General features: G+C 53.8%; 1 protein-coding gene and 1 long non-coding RNA gene across 2 annotated transcripts in view; both read right to left on the reverse strand.

Annotated features, from left to right (window-relative positions):
* CAPN8 (calpain 8) overlaps positions 1-16089 on the reverse strand; it is a 69027-nt gene that overhangs the window by 31963 nt on the left and 20975 nt on the right. Inside the window, exons 3-5 of the mRNA XM_051821387.2 lie at positions 2995-3113; positions 2384-2517; positions 745-913 (exon numbers count right to left, since the gene is read on the reverse strand). Of these exons, the coding sequence (XP_051677347.2) occupies positions 745-913; positions 2384-2517; positions 2995-3113 (422 nt within the window). The remainder of the gene's footprint in view (positions 1-744; positions 914-2383; positions 2518-2994; positions 3114-16089) is intronic.
* Positions 12766-16043, reverse strand: LOC138844953 (uncharacterized). The gene is made up of 2 exons (XR_011381468.1): positions 14035-16043; positions 12766-13409 (listed from the first exon to the last, which is right to left on the reverse strand). It is a non-coding gene; the product is annotated as an uncharacterized lncRNA (long non-coding RNA).

Below are 16089 nucleotides of genomic sequence, written 5' to 3' on the forward strand. Positions count from 1 at the left end.
GTTTGGAGCCATCCCTACAACACTGTCCACGCACACACTACACAGCCAAGGCTGCCCCAGCGTGGGACTAGGGCTGCAGACCCGGCAATGAAGTGCAGGTATGTGGTGCCGTCCCCATTCACCCCTCTTTAATCAGGCCTGCAGGTGCAGCAGGTGCTGTGTGGCAGGGAGCTGAAGCAGCCCCACACTGCCTGGAGACTAAGTATCCTCGACGACAGAAAGTCAGGAAAGAAAGGTAGCTGGTGGGGCGCGTGGCAACAGACCCTCCGGGCTGCTGGCCTCCACGGCTCTCTGCTCCCTGCGACCATCTGAGCGCTCCAGGAACCCACCCCTCTGGCCGACCATGACCCCTGGTTTCAGAACACCTTCCTTTTTCCTCAGGGATCTCCAAGTCCACCAAGTATCACCAGTCACTCCTGCTTTCCAGAATCCCCAGATTATCTGGCATCAGGGGAGTAGCAGAGGTAGGGCCTAGGGTCCAGGGCAGGTGTTTGTTCTCAGGGCGTCCCAGCAGCACTGACTAAAGGGAAACTGGGCTTCCTATAAGGCGACTAACCCCAGCTCCTACCCACTAACTAGGTCTTCAGCAGCTCCTTTGTACTGCCACCAGCATGTCACCAGATTTGCCCACAAGGTCCCAGACTCTGCGCTGGCCCAAAGCCTTGTCAGGCCTCTCTCGCTCTCCCTGTCTGGCCCCTTCCCCTCCGTGCAGGGGGGAGGAAGGAAGAGCAGCCCCTGGCTCACATCGATGGAGCAGCCCAGCAGAGACCCCTTGCGCAGGGCCTTCCGGACGATCTGATACAGATTAGGGGGCGGCTCCTTCAGGTCGTAAAACTCAGAGATGCCACCCGTGAAATCTTCAAACCCCTCCACTGTGGACCCTCCGGTAAGAGCTTCGTACGAGCCGTTGAGCCTGTTAGGGAAGACAAAAGACACGCACCATCTAAACTATTAGCAACCACAGCATGGGGACCCCGGGGTAGGGGTCATACTGGGGTCTGGAAGGTCAAGGAGGGCCCTTGGCCAGTTTTGCCTAGGGGCCAGGAAGTGCTCAGGCCATGGCTCCACAAGGCCAGCCCAGACACTTGACGAAGAACTCTAACAACCTGTGCCCCGGCCACCCACTCCTTGACAAAGCTGGGGGGTCATCCTTCCAGAACTGACCTTGGCTCCTTGCAATTCTGGCACTAGGGGTCAGGTAGGGACAAGAGGACCCTCCCTCAAGGCTGAGAGGCAGCTGCTGGGGTGTTCTTTAGAAAAGGTCCAGAAAGGAACTGGGGTTGCAGAAAGAGGTGTCAGTAAACAAAGCTTAAGAACCCCGAAGAAGGCCTTGAACGGCAAATCCCAGCGAGGGGGGCTGGCGCTGTGGCACGGTGGGTTAACACCCTGGCCTGAAGCGCCAGCATCCCATATGGGCACTGGCTCTAGTCCCGGCTGCTCCTCTTCTGGTCCAGCTCTCTTCTATGGCCTGGAAAGCAGCAGAAGATGGCCCAAGTCCTTGGGCTCCTGTACCCGCATGGGAGACCGAGAAGAAGCTCCTGGCTCCTGGCTTCGGATCTGCGCAGCTCTGGCCATTGTGGCCAATTGGGGAGTGAACCAGCGGATGGAAGACCTCTCTCTCTCTCTCCTCTCTCTGTGTAACTCTGACTTTCAAATAAACAAATAAATCTTTAAAAAAAAAAATCCCAGTGAGAAGGAAAATGACTCCTGAAAGAGGGGTGCAGACTTAGTTGAGTTTGGGATCTAAACACATTTCTTCTTTATTCTTCTTAAAATTCACCTTGCCTGGGGCCAGTGTTGTGGTATACCAGGTAAAGCTGCTGCCTGCAATACCAGCATCCCATATGGGCACCAGTTCAAGACCCAGCTGCTTCACTCCAGTCCAGCTCCCTGATAATGGCCTTGAAGCAAGGGATGGCCCAAGCGTTTGGCCCCTGCGTCCATGTGGGAGACTTGGAGGAGGCTCCTGGCTCCTGGCTTTGGCCTGGCCCAGTCCTGGCTGTTATAGCCATCTGGGGAGTGAAACAGCAGATGGAAGATCAATCTCTCTCTCTCTCTCTCTCTCTCTCTCCTTCTCTCTTTGTAACTCTGACTCTCAAACAAACAAACAAACAAAAAAAATCCTTTAAAAAAATCATCTTCCCTTAATAGCCCACACCAGGATTTGAGAAAGCAGAGAACTGAGGCCCAGACAGACTAGGCAGTCACACATTCATGCGGGATGCAGCTGCGGTTTTCAACCCCCGGTTCAAATTGCTCTTTCTCCCTGTGACCAAGGGATGCTTTCTCTCCAGCCCCTGGGGGTCCACCTGCTGGGAAAGAAGTGGCACAGGCTGGCAGGTGTGTGTGTGGGGGGAGTGCCCCGGGGGCTCTGCACTCTTACTTGGCGTAGGCCTTCTCCAGCAGGGCGCTCCAGAACTCACTCCTCTCTGCCGAGTGCACGAAGAGCAGCTGCCCGTGCCTGGTGGGCAGACGGTCGTCCACCACCACCTCCACCCACTCGCCATACTGCCAGAACTGGGGGCAGGAAGACAACACAGGGCCTCACATGAAAACACAGAGGGGCAAGGGGGAGTCTTCAGTGGGCCTCAGACGGGGCTCTGTGCGTCTCTGTTAAGTCCTGGGCCTTTTGTGAACTCCAAGCTCCTTAGGAGCAAGATCCCTGCCTCCCTTACCTACCCCTTAGGAGACACTGGATGAACCAGGAGGCATCTGGTGCAGCCTCTGGGTTTGTGGGTGAGAGAACATTCCCAACACCATCCAGTGGCAACAGTGACTCTGACGTGGCCTGAAGGAGGGGGCAGGGGGTGGGCCCATGGATGCCTGGATGCATGCACTAAAGCAGTGGTTTTTAGACTTAAGCGTGCACCAGAATCCCTTGGGGAACTGCTCACACACAGTGCACTGGGCCCCACCACGAGACTTTCTGATCTGGTGGAACTAGGGTAGCACCTGAGAGTATGGGATGTGGTGTACCTGAGCAAGGCACGGTACCTGGAAATGAAAGATGCCCGCGTAGTCCTTCTGGAAGCTCTGGTCCTTAGGAACCACACGGTAAAGCAGCTTTTCATTCAAGGTCAGGGAAGCAATGGCCGCCAGGAGCCAGCAGTCACCTGCACAGTGCCATGGGGGACACAGGCTGCTCAGGCCAGGCCTGCAGAGTCCTTGCCTTCTCTGATCCTCACTGCCCCGTTCATCCAGAAGGCCGCGTCTGTCTTAGTCCATTGCTGCTGCCATAGTAAAATCCCTGAGACCAGGCAGTTTACAAAGGGAATACATGTATTTCCGCTGGTCCTGGAGTCTGGAGAGTCCAAGATCAAGGAGCCAACAGATTTGGGGTCTCATGAGGGCTGCTCTCTGCTCCCCACATGACCCCTGGGCACCATGTCCTTGCCTGTCAGAAGAGCAGCAGGCAAAGGGACCTCGCTGGTTCTCTCCAGCGCTTCCATAAGAGCTCTGCTGTGGCTGGGATGTGGTTAGTGCCCCCACCCCAAAACTCACGTGGAGATTAATCCCCAAGAGGAGATACTAAGAGGCGACTGGCGCTCTGTCCTCATGAAGGCAGGAATCCACTCAAGTGACTACTGGGTTGGCGGGTCATCGTGAGAGTGGTCAGCGGGCTCTCTTGTGTGCTCCCTGTCGCCTACCATGCTGCTCTGGGACTCTGTCAGCAAGGTCATCACCAGATGTGATGCTTTGACCCAGGACAAAAACCTGAGCCACAATAAATCTTTCTCCTTTATAATTTACCCAGTCCGTGCTATTGCGCTATTAGCAATAGGAAAGAAACTCAGACAGGCACCAATCCCATTCATGAGGGCAGAACCCTAGAGCCTTGGTTCTTATGTTCTGACTATGAACTTGGAGGGATGCATCCACCCTAACCTTGGCACTGTCACCCCACCCCCTTATTCATCAGGAAGCCCCCTTCCCTGCCCCTAGTGTCAGCAGTCAGCCCCCGAGGCCTCGGTGGGGGCTCAAATTCTCTGCCCCTCCCTGCTGCGGCGCCCACGTGCTGACCACAGCACATCTCCCGAGCACTCTACCCAGGGAGTGAAAAATGGAAAGAAAGAGAAGAAGGGAAAATCGGTCCCTAATTAGCAACTCTCATGGATTTGGTTGAGGGGGAAACACTGAACTCTTTAGCCACCCTTATTGTGTGCGTGCATGTGAGTACGCGAGTGGGTGCGTATGTGAGCGACAGCGAGCTCCCTGCTCTCATGGCCTGGGCTTGCAGAGAGCTGGCTCCGGATGACCGTCGGGAGCGCTGCCCTTCAGTGTCTCAGTGTTCACCATGACAGCCCTGCTGCCCTGTGCTGATGACTCTGCAGAGACATGGTGAGCTTCCAATCAGCAGAGTCTGAAGCAGAAGAAATCAAAGCCAAGAGAGGTGAAACATCGGGGCGCTGCTGTTGGCCACCTTGGAGATTCAAGCACACGCGGCAGCAAACAGAAAAGCCCTTTCTGTGAGCTCCCAGGTGGCTCTGGGAAGGGCACAGGCCCTACACGGCACCTCGCCTGCCTCACCACGCCATGGTCAGCTGTCATCTCGGAAGTGATGTCCCCTTTCTCACCTGCACTTGCATGCTTGCTGCATACCAGCCCCCGAGGCCTCAAAGGCCTGCAGGGGGCTTCTCTCCTCTCCCCGGCCAGCACTCCCTTCTCCAGCACAGCCCAGCTCTCGGAGTCTAGGGTCTGGTGAACAAGTCCCTGTTTCTCCTGTCCAGCCAGGTGACGTGGCCCCAACCCCTCCCTGTGTGTTCCAGCCTTCATCTTGTCCGTATGAGGCCTGTCACCATTCAGAGACCCTCGGCAGCCCTCGCCTAGCTCTGTCTTCCTTAACCCCACGGCCGACGCTGCTGACCTGTTGCACAGGTGAACGTGTCGTGCCTTCCTCAGGCTCAGGTTGTCTGAGTGAGCAGTAAGCAAACTGGGCCCGGGGAGCCCACACCTGGGGGTGCCAGAGGAGCACCACCCAGAAGCCCCTCTCTGCCCCGGCTCCACCTCACCACCAAACACCATCCTCCTGGTGGAAACAGAGCTCCCAGGTGAGACTCGACCTGGGAGCCGCAGGTGGCATGGCCTGTGTGCACAGGCAAGCACGGGTATGTCACTTCTCATTAAAGAAGCCTGGAGCAGGGCAGTATCTCATTACCAGGCAACTTCTGCAGAGTGGATAAAATACCAGTTTCGTCCTCCCACTCAGCTCGCCTTTCTCCCCACAGCCACCTCTGATCATGCCATCCCTCTGCCCAAAAACCCACGACTCTTCTCCATTGCTCACACAAGGAACAAAAACTCCCAGCTGGGCAGCAAGACCCTTCACAACGTGACGCCCACCAGCCGCTCCAGTCTTTCCCATCACACTGCCACAGTGATGGGGCCTCCCAATCAAGCCTGGGTGTGCACAGTGCATGCCCTGGCCTTGTCCATGTCCGTGCTGTTTCTCACGTGCTCCCTCTGCTTGCAAGGCCATGGCTGCAGCTTCACCTGCTGAACGTTACCCCTTCTCCACGGAGTCTTCCCTGCCGCCTCCCACCCCCAGCCAGCAGTCACCTCTCTCCCCCTGTGCTTCCTGAAGACCTGATTTCTCCTCCTGCACACTTATTGCAAGCTGCCTCAGACCACAGGTGGCACCTAGATGTGATTCAAAACTGCACCTATCTGGCTGGAAAGCCCATGAGAGCATTTCAGGCATGGAAAGCCAAGACACTGTGGCAAAAAAATGTCCTACATTAAGGATCTCTGTGAGTGAGACCCCAGTGGAAAGAAGCGGTCATCAACAAAGGAGGTACCTTTCTCTGAACGGAGAAGAGAACTTCCACTTTGCTTATGGCCCTGTCTAAATACTGACGGGGTTTGTGGATTCAAAAGGCTTCCCCAGCTGTGGCAGCTCAAGAGCCTCGTGTGATCACTGATGTCATACATAAGTGTTTGTTAATTCTTAAATCAATAACAGGAGTCACTGTGCACTTAGTCCCCATGTAGGACCTCTGTCCTCAAAGAGTTGTATTACAATTATGTCTAAGTGCTCACAAAAGATGTATCATTCTTGGGTGCTTCTTTAAAGTTAATTTTCTAAAAAAAAAAAAAAATGAAATTAACTAACTAACTGCAAGATGCACTTTTAACAGCCCTTGTCTCCACTGTTGAGGAACAGTTTTGTTGTTGTTTTTGTTTTTCTGTTTGTTTGTTTGTGCAAATTGTTGAACTCTTTACTTAGTTAAAAAAAAAAAAAAAAAAAACCTGCACCATGCCTCAGCTCCTGGGAGCGCCCTGGCACTTCCCCTTGCCTCCCTCCCCCATTCCTCAGATCCCTTTCTGCAGAGCGGGGATGTGGAGTCTCACATCCTGGCATCCGCAGCAGGTGGCTGACACATAGTAGGGGCCCAGTGAATGTTGGGTGAATTAAAGCAAATGACCGAATGAACCAGCGAGCCCCACTTTGTTCTTCGGCAAGTCTCGAAAAGCACCTGCGTTTGTACTTGACCTCCCAGGGCTGTAGGGAAGTGGGGGTCCCACAAGCTCTGCATTGCACCTGACAGATTCTACCTCCACCAACATCAAGGGCCTGGGCTGTCTAAAGCCCTTGGGCACAGGAAGACAGACAAAGTGAGATGGGCATGGAGGCTCAGTCCCCAGAGACATGGTGACTGCTCGGTGACGCCTCTGAAGCAGGTGGCGGCCCTCGTTACCGGGCCTGGCCCCGGCTCCCTTTAAAAGAGACCGTTCTTGCTCCTAGTCTGAGCTGCTTGCAGCTGCACACCCAGCACACTCGTTGGACATTACAATTCGAGGCACAGCAACAAACCAGCCCTCCCTGGCTTACATCAAACAAGGCTGTCCAGCCAGAGCAGAGTTTAATTTTCTCTTCATCTCCCTCACTCCTGACATTTCCCAAGGCCCGCTGGGCTCCAGCAGCCAGCACAGGAGCTCAGCAGAGCTGCCAGTCTCTGGGCGAGGTGCAAATGGATTGTCGCGACAAGGATGCGTTTCCTGGGGAACATACCGCATGAGCGTGCTGAACTGCTGAAGTCCCCTTGGGAGGAAGGACATTCACTCTGTCGCTCCTAACATTTCAGAAACTTGCCGTGGGGACCTTCCTCAGAGCCCGTGCACACTCCTTGGGGTCTTCTCCGTGGAGATGCAGTTTTGATCTGAGTGTAGTTTTAATTTCTAAAAGCAGCCAAGAGCTTTCAGATCCAAGCGTGGTGGTGAATAAAGTAGACAAAAGAGCTGGGAACCACCTCCATGGACAAGTCCACCTCCAGGCCACCTTCCAGCTAGGGCTGCTCATGGCTAGGGTATGGTTCTCACCCATGAGCTTTCTATTACTTTATTTTTTTAAAGATTTATTTATTTGAAAGTCAGAACTACAGAGACAGAGCAAGAAACAGAGATCTTCCATCCTCTGGTTCACTCTCCAGATGGCTCCTGGCTAGGGCTGAGCCAGCAGCTTCATCCAGGACTCCCACATGAGTGCAGGGGCCTAAACACTTGGGCCATCTTCCACTGCGTTCCCAGGCCATTAGTAGGGAGCTGGATTGGAAGTGGAGCAGCTGGGACGCAAACCAGCACCCGTATGAGAGGCCAGTGTCACAGGCGTTAGCTTTACCCTCTACACCACAATGCTAGCCCCCATAGTTTTTTTTTTTTTTTAAGGTGCTTTTATTTGTTTGAAAGTCAGAGCTACAGAGAAAGGAGGGTTGGAAAGAGAAAGAGAGAGAGGTCCATGAGCTTTAAGTGCAGGTCTGCCAGTGGGAGTTGAGGGAAAGTGTTTGATTTCCTGTTGAAATCAGACAGATTTGGCTGGCGGATTTTTTCGCCCCTTACCTCTGCCCCTTCTTTCCTCCTAGAAAGTCCACGTCACACCTGGAGGTACAGGGTCATCTCACAACCCCCAGCCTGCAAGTGCAGGGTGAAGTCAAGTCAGGAAGCAGAACAGGAGCCCACTGCGAGTTGCACAAGCCTGGGCCGACTGCCTCCACAATTCCTGTCTTCCAACAAGTAACACACACACACACACACACACACCCTTTTTGTTTAAGCCACCATGGCTGGGATTTATGCTGCGTGCAACCAACGTTTTCCTAACTGATACAGTGAGAATGCAACTCTGTTTCTGACCCCGCTTCTTGCTAATATGCACCCTGGGAGGCAGAACGTAATTGGGTCCCTACCACCCATATAGGAGACCAGGATTGAGTTCTAGGTGTCTGGCTTCAACCTGGCCCAGCCCTAGCTATTATGGACATTTGGAAAATGCACCAGCAGATAAGAGACTGGCTTCTCTCTCTCTCTCTCTCTCTCTCACTCTCTCTCTCCCTCTCTCTTTCCCTCCATCCCTCTCTCCATCTCTCCTGTTTGTGTATCTCTGACTTTCTAATCAATTAATTTATTAAAGAAGATTTGGTAACCTTTATAAATTTGTTCTGAAAAAAAATGCCACAAAAGGAGTTTGTAAAACATGCTGTAAGACCCATTGAAACGCATGCCCTGATATGCACTGGGCTGAGCCTGTTCTAGGGGGACTAGAAGGCCCGGGGAACGGCTGTGTCTGATCTCCAAGCAGGGTTGATAGCCTGCAGAGGTGCAGAGAAGAAACCTTGGGGTACAAGTGAACCGCAATCTGCTGAAACAGGGAGGGAGGCTGCCTGGGCCCCCACCCCGAAAAGCATGTATAGACCTGGAGGTATAGGAAGGGGACTGACCAGCAGAAGAAACCAGGTGCCGTCACCCCTCCAGCAGGTCTGCAGGGACCCAGAAGACGCCACCAGGTCCCAGCCCACTGCATGGGTAGACTGGCCTTCATCACATCCAGGCACCATCCTGGGGGTGGGGGCGAGAGAGGGGCAAGCCGTGAAGAAGTCAGAAGCCCCCATCTTCATCCATCTGTACTGCTCGCACCAAATACGATCAATTGGGTCACTTCCCAACAACAGAGACAACAGAGACATCTCAGGATCTGGAGGCTGTGCAGTCCAGGGTCAAGGCGTGGGCAGATTCCATGTCTGGTCAGGGTTGCTTCCTGGCTGCAGGCAGCTGCCTTCTGGCTGTGCCCTGACATGGTGCAGGATGGGAGCTCTCCAGGCTGCATCTGGTGAGGCCACTGACCCTACTCATGAGGGCTCCACACTCACGACCTAATCACCTCCTACCCCCTGCACGCTGTGGGTTAGGACTTAACCTGTGAATTTTGGGGGAGACAGGTGTAGTCTGTGGCAGCACTCACATAGAGTAATTGACTGAGGAATCCTTGCCCAAAAGAGACGAGAACTTAAAGCAGGCAAAGGTGTCAGACCTTGAATCAGCCGCTCCAGGTTCCGCTCCCACTCACAGTCATGGAAACATGGGCTCCCCAGCAAGCCGAGAACAGTTGAGAAGCATGAAGAATGTTCCACCCACTGTACATCCGAACGGAATGCAAAGAATTTGACTGTGCTAACACACGCCCGTTTTTGAACACCCATCTTCAATATTTGATCACAGCCCAGACACCCTTGCCCGTCTCTCCAGACGAGGCTGTTTCTAGGCACAGGCCTGATTCAGCTCTGCACACTACGACTAAGCAATCACAGCAACCCCCTTCCCTCTTGCTGGAGAACACGGTACCAGCCAAGGGGGGTCTCGGACTTGCTCTTCAAGCTGGGCACCCATGCCAGGACTCATAGAACTCAACCAGCTTCCATCAGTCACCTCCTTCAAGCCCCCTGGTGCACAGTGATGAGAACTGGGTCTAACTTCCTGACTTCGCTTAGGTGGTACATTACTCACTTGGCTCCTGTGACCCTCGGTTTTTCAATCTCTGAAATGGGTTTGGGGGGTGGCACTGTGGTATGCTGGGCTAAGTATCTGGCCTGAAGCACTAGTGTCTCATAAGGACGCCGGTTCAAGTCCCAGGTGCTCCTCTTCCAATCCAGCAGTCTGCTATGGCCTGGGAAAGCAGTAGAAGATGGCCCATGTGCTTGGGCTCCTGCACCCAAGTGGGAAATCTGGAAGAAGCTCCTGGCTCCTGGCTTCGGATCAGCCCAGCTCCAGCTGTTGCACCCATTTAGGGGAGTGAACCAGCAGATGGAAGACCTCTCTCTCTCTCTCTCTCTCTCTCCCTCTTTGTGTCTGTAACTGTACCTCTCAAATAAATAAATAATAAATCTTTAAAATAAAATGGGTTTGTATCTCACCGTTTATTTGATCCTGAGTAAGAGCAAGAAAAATGTTTAGGAATAGTCTCCAGTTGGGTTGAGAGGACATCAGGACACAAAAGATATAAAAGACAACACAGGGGTGCTGATGTAGAGTACTTCTTCAGTGTCTGATTATGCTCCCCATGGCTAAGTCAGCTTCTCCCCCTCCCCCTTCTGGCAACACAGCTCCAGGCAGGTGAGGCGCGGAAGGGCAGTAAGATGTGGAGCAGGGAGAACGCGCCTGAACAGGTTGAGATGAGCACAGTGGAGCAAAGTCTCCCAGCCCCTCCCAACCCGGGACTCAGAGAAAACTGCTATGGAGAGAGGCCCTACACCAGCCTGGACAGCCTCTATAGGCCTCAGAGAGTGGAGGCGGTGGATGGACAGGGATGGCTGGCAGGCTCCCCACAAACCCCTACAGATGCCCTGTGACCTCAACAGAGAAAGGACAAGAGGCCACCAGTGGGATCCAACAGTGAACACCAGCACAGGCCCCTGGGTGGGGTCCAGGCTGACCACACAACCACAGATGGGGCCAGCACACCCAGGAGGACCCAGCCAGGAAGCCCTGAAGGTCCCATCCCAGCCTACCCAGCCCTCTCAGGGAAAGGGAGAGAAGAGCTGAGAGGCCCTAGAGACTGGCCAGTGATCCAAAGGTCCTGAGCTGTGCTACTGGGTCAGGCACATTGTAGAGTGGGGTGGACACAGGCAGCTCCCTACTTCTCCAACCCAGGGAGCTCAAGGAAGAGCCAAGCAGACGTGTGCCACGTGCTAAATCCAGGGCCTACAGGAGCTCACGGGAGATGAACGCCTCCTCCGATAAGCAACTGTCTCTCTGATGATACAGGGACCACTGCATGGCCTTCCCATACCCAAGGCAAAACAGCACCTTCAGTGCCTCCTGTCCCGCCAGCCCCTCAGTCTTTGTCTGCAGTGGTCTCTAACTCTCCCTTGAACAGACCCCGCAGAGTGAGAGGAAGTGTCTCTGTGAGCAGCAGCTCATGCTCTCAATGCCCACCTGAGCTCCTCCCCAGGGCCCAGCTCCATCGGAACCCACAGGCTCCCCTACCAGTCAAGCTGAAAGCCCCTTCTCTGTGCCCCCATGGAGGCAGCAAACGTGGGGTCAGTGGACTGCATGAGCCCACTTTCCAAGGCTGTAACAAAGCACCTGTGGCTGAGTCATTGACAAAGCGAAAAAGCTTACTTCACTCACAGTCGGGGCGGCTCAAAGTCCAAGAGTGGACAACCCCATCTCTGCAGCGTCTGACGAGGGCCTCGTGGTGGGGACACGTGCGGAAGACATCACGTGATGAGACAGGCTCCAGAAAGATTCAGGAGCCAGGCCTGCACTGTTTGCGACACCAGCCTCTCCTGGGAACTAACCAGGGTCCCATGAAAACTACATTAATCTCTTCCAATGACTCACCACCCTCCACCAGGCCCCACCACCCCTGAACAGCACACACTGAGGACCAAGCTCCCAGCATGAGTACCCCTGGGGGACACAGCCAAGCCATAACCATGTCGTGGTGTGCACTTGCACATCTGGAAGTTGCCCGCAGTAAATCTCATGACAGTAGAATGGAAGTAGCTTCATCCAGCGGTTTCTGGACAGGGTTGAGTTCCCACAAAGTGGAGACCAGAAGAAAATGCACTCTGGGCTCAGCCCTTGACCTCCAGGAGTCCGTGAGGTCCCCTAAGCCATGCTCTCACCAGTGTGCTAACCGGGCAGAATACCTCTTGCCAAAAGAGTCTTAACTGGGAGGCTGCGAGGCTAGGGAAGCTCCAGAGCTTTAAGTTCCCGTGGAAACAAGCCACACCCCATGGTAAACAGTAAAATGAAACTGAAAACTTGACCCATCAGAACCCTCGAACGACCCTCAGGCTGGGGGAAGCATGGCCAGCCTGCCAGCCGTGTAAGGCCCTTACGTAATATCCTTTGGTCTTGCCCTGCCAAGGCAACCACAGGCAGGACTCAACTTCAATAAATCTATAGCAAGCTAATTTCTAAGTTGATCATTGTGTATGGTCCGTGAATGAGGTTATAAATATCCAGACAGCCCTGCTAGCTGGAGTCGTTCTACTGACCAATGGAACACGTCTTTGTCTTCCGCCTTCAGCCAATAAAAAGCCCACACAGCTGTCATGGGGTTCTCAAACCTCTTCTCGTTTTGAGCACTACCTGTTTCATGAGTTCCTCTTCACTCAAACTCTGTTTATTTTGTCCCAAGATTCTCCCGAGCACTTTCTATATTTGGATCTTCCAAGGCTTTGCACCTGTTAAACTGGGTCTTTAAGGCCCATTTGTTTGATGAGTATCACTGAGGACCTGAGCAGCCCAGTGACCTCCAGAGGCTGGAAAGTCGACCTTGGAGCCGGACTGGCCTGGTAAGACTACAGGCTCGCTGCTGTTCCCTGCTGCCGCCCAGGAGCCGAGGCCAGCATGATCATCACCACTGGAAACCCACACCCTAGGCTGTTGCTGTGGATTCGTTCTGAGAGGAGCGTGGTGGAGGCAAGAGGCGCAGAGTCACCACACAGACCCCGGAAGTCGGGTGAAAGCAGGCCAGAGGCAAGGAACCCACAGACTCATTTATTTCAGTTGGTATAGCAGCTTATATACCCAAGGCAACCAATCCAGTCAAGGGGCGGTTTATGCCCTAACCAATCACAGCCTGTTGCCAGGCAGGCTCCATTGCCAGGTGGGTTTCAAAGCCATTTCTGAGTAAATGATGCTCACTTGCCAGAGGCCATCTTGGCATGGCCTTCTCATTCCACTATATTTCCCCCTTTTCATTTATTTTTGAGCAATGGGAGGCATGATTCTTGGCCATACCATTGTTGACCCCGTTTCCATGTGGTCTCCGTCCACGGCTGTGCCTGTCTTAGTTGTCCCCCAGGGGATCTTACCCGTCATTGACTAACCAGCGCTCAAAACGGGAGACCACAGGAGTGCTTGCTCAGATAGGGGTAGGAATGAGGAACAATGGTAATCAGGAATGGCATGACCACACACAGGCTGTGGACCGTTTGAGTGGCTGACCAGAGCTAGTGGGGTACAAAACAGTAACAGATGTGGCTATGGTCAGTTTCTAAGGGTAGGATATAGGGTAGGTACGTCTGCTAACAAGGCAAACTCTCAGTCTTGCTCAGCTGGTTCTGGTTGACTGTCAGTTGCAGGCTTGATGTTTCTGGCTGGTACCCAAATGGGCTGTCCCGCATTCTCTGGAAAGACACAAGCATATCCTCAACCCTTGGTTAGCAGAAGCCTTTCTATGGGTGTTGGAATCCAGGGCCTGAATTTTGCGTCCACTTCGAGATTAAAGGCAAACGTGCGGGTGAAATGTGGTTTAGCGGCTGCCTGACAGCCTGGGGTGCCCGAGGACTGCCACAAATGTGGGGATCTTTGACAGATCCTGGGAGTCAAGTGAAAGCGGGCCAGAGGCGAGGAGCCCACAGACTCATTTATTTCAGTTGGTACAGCAGCTTAAATAGCCAAGGCAGCCAATCCGGTCAAGGGGAAGTTTATGCCCTAACCAATCACAGCCTGTTGCCAGGTAGTATCCGAAGCCATCCAGTCACAGCCTGCTGCGAAGCAGGCTCCATTGCCAGGTGGGTTTCAAAGCCATTCCTGAGTAACTGACACTCACTTGCCAGTGGCCATCTTGGCATGGCCTTCTCATTCCACCACACTAGGCCTATGTGTAAGGAAAGCAAGGAGTGGTGCCTGCTTCCCTCAACCCACACACAGCACCTCTGCTTCTCGTTAGCGTCTTCTCCCCCGTCTTGCCTGTGCCTCACCCACACCCTCCCCCGACCCCGGCAACACCTCCTTCAGCCTCTGACCTACCCCACATAGTAGCACCGACTCACACACAGCCGCTCCTTCTGAGAGTTGCTAAGAAGATGAAAACCAGACAAGGCATGTGAGGTGCTTAGCTGTGCCTGCTCCATCGACAGCCTTCAACAAGCCTCCTTATTATCAGCTCTGGTCACCCCACACAAAACCGCAAACACGGGGGAGCCGGAACAAGAGAATCAGCAGCTGTATTTATGGAGCGTCCGCCTCTTACGAGAAGACACATCCTAGGAGGTTGCTGGTGTCCTTCCCTGTGCTGAGTGCAGGAAGCAGGACAGCTGGCGCGTCCACCCCCAGCTCCCGGCCTCTCCCACAGCAGAGTCTGGGCTGCTCAAGTCTAGAAGCCAATCCGATCCCTTTGCCCTTCGCCCTGTCCAGTTGCTTCCCAAATCCTTCTGATCTGACCCGTAAGGAGCTCTCAAGTCCCACTCCTTCTCTCCAGCACCACTGCCATGGCGTCCTTTCCCACTGGGACTGGAAGGGAGCCTCTTTCTCCAAACACGCATAGGCCGGGAGCTGCCACCCAGAAGCGGCAGAAAGAAGGAAGACCATCCACGACACGAAAACGTCGTGAGTTTGCCCTCAAACATCCTGCCCCCGCTCCTGCTAGCCAGACCAGTGACTGCCAGCTGGGCCAGCCTCACAGCCGAGCACAAGGCCAAGTGCTTGCAAAGTGGCTGCTGCGGTTTGAATGCTCTATGCCCTACAAAATTCATGGTGCAGCTTCATCTCCAACGCAAAAACATTAAGAAGTGTGGCCCTCAAGCGGGGATGAAGTCATAAGAGCTCTCCCCTAACACCCCTTCTTTTACCTTCCACCCTCTGCCATGTGAGGGCAGCAGCATCACCCTCTTCAGAGGACACAGCACCTCAGCACCACCCTGGCCACACACCTGCCGGCACCCTGGTCAGGAACCCCCCAGCCTCCAGGACCTCGAGATGTAAGTTTTCTTATTTACATAGACTGCCCACCCTGTAATCACTGTCACAGCAGCACGCACAGACCGAGAGAGAAACCCTGACTATTTTGTACATCGGCAGAACGCCATGAAGTTGATGGGAGGGACACCGGACGCCGAGCCAGTGAGCCAGGGCAGCCTTGCCTTACAGCTGAGAAGAGAGCTGCCCGCTCGAGGCAGGGCTGGCACCGGAAACGGACGGAGTTGAGCATCAAAGGATTGAGAGAAGCCCTCAAGTGGGACTCTGCCTCCAGGGTCCCGCAAGAGACAGCAACTGTCACGTCTTTTTTTTTTTTTTTTTTTTAAGAAGAAGTACAACCCCTCACCCAGTGACCAGTGGACTCATTCCACGTCCTCAGAGCCCACATGGGACTGCAATGCCCGCATCAGTGTTGTGAAACAGAAGAAACTGCTTTCACACTTTCTTGTGTTGTTTTTAAAGTAATACAGTAATCAAGCCTTTTTAAAAAAAAAAAAACTGTTTGCTGTGCTCGCCTTGGCAGCACATATACTAAAAAACTGTTTACTACGAAGGTCCCCTTCCTTATTCTGCATAGCGGGGGTTTCTTGTATTGTGTTGTTTCCCTTCTCCACATTGCAGCAAACACCCCCTGCTTAGAAACCTTCCCTAAGGAGTCAGCGTTGCAGTGTAGCAGGTAAAGCCGCCGCCTGCGACGCCAGCATCCCACATGAGTGCTGGTTCAAGTCCCAGCTGCTCCACTTCCCATCCAGCTCCCTGCCAATGCACCTGAGCAAAAGCAGTGTGAGGTGGCCCAAGTGCTTGGGCCCCTGCTACCCATGTGGGAGACCCGGATGAAGCTCCTAGCCATTGCAGCCATCTGGGGAGTGAACCAGCAGGTGGAAGATCTCTCCCTCTCTCTCCTCTCTGTAACTCTTTCAGATAAATAAATTGTAAGAAAATACTCCTCATTGCCCTTATGAACAAAGCCCAAATTCCTTCTCTCAGCCAGAGGGCCCTGCCCCCCTCGCCTCTCTCCAGTCTGTACCCCCTTCCCTGCTCCCTCCAGCCCCTCGGCTTGCTCTGCCCGCACCGTGCTCCTTCTGTCTGAAAGTCCTTCATTCCTAC

The sequence above is a fragment of the Oryctolagus cuniculus genome, chromosome 13, assembly GCF_964237555.1.
Source record: "Oryctolagus cuniculus chromosome 13, mOryCun1.1, whole genome shotgun sequence".
NCBI classification, from domain to species: Eukaryota; Metazoa; Chordata; class Mammalia; order Lagomorpha; family Leporidae; genus Oryctolagus; species Oryctolagus cuniculus.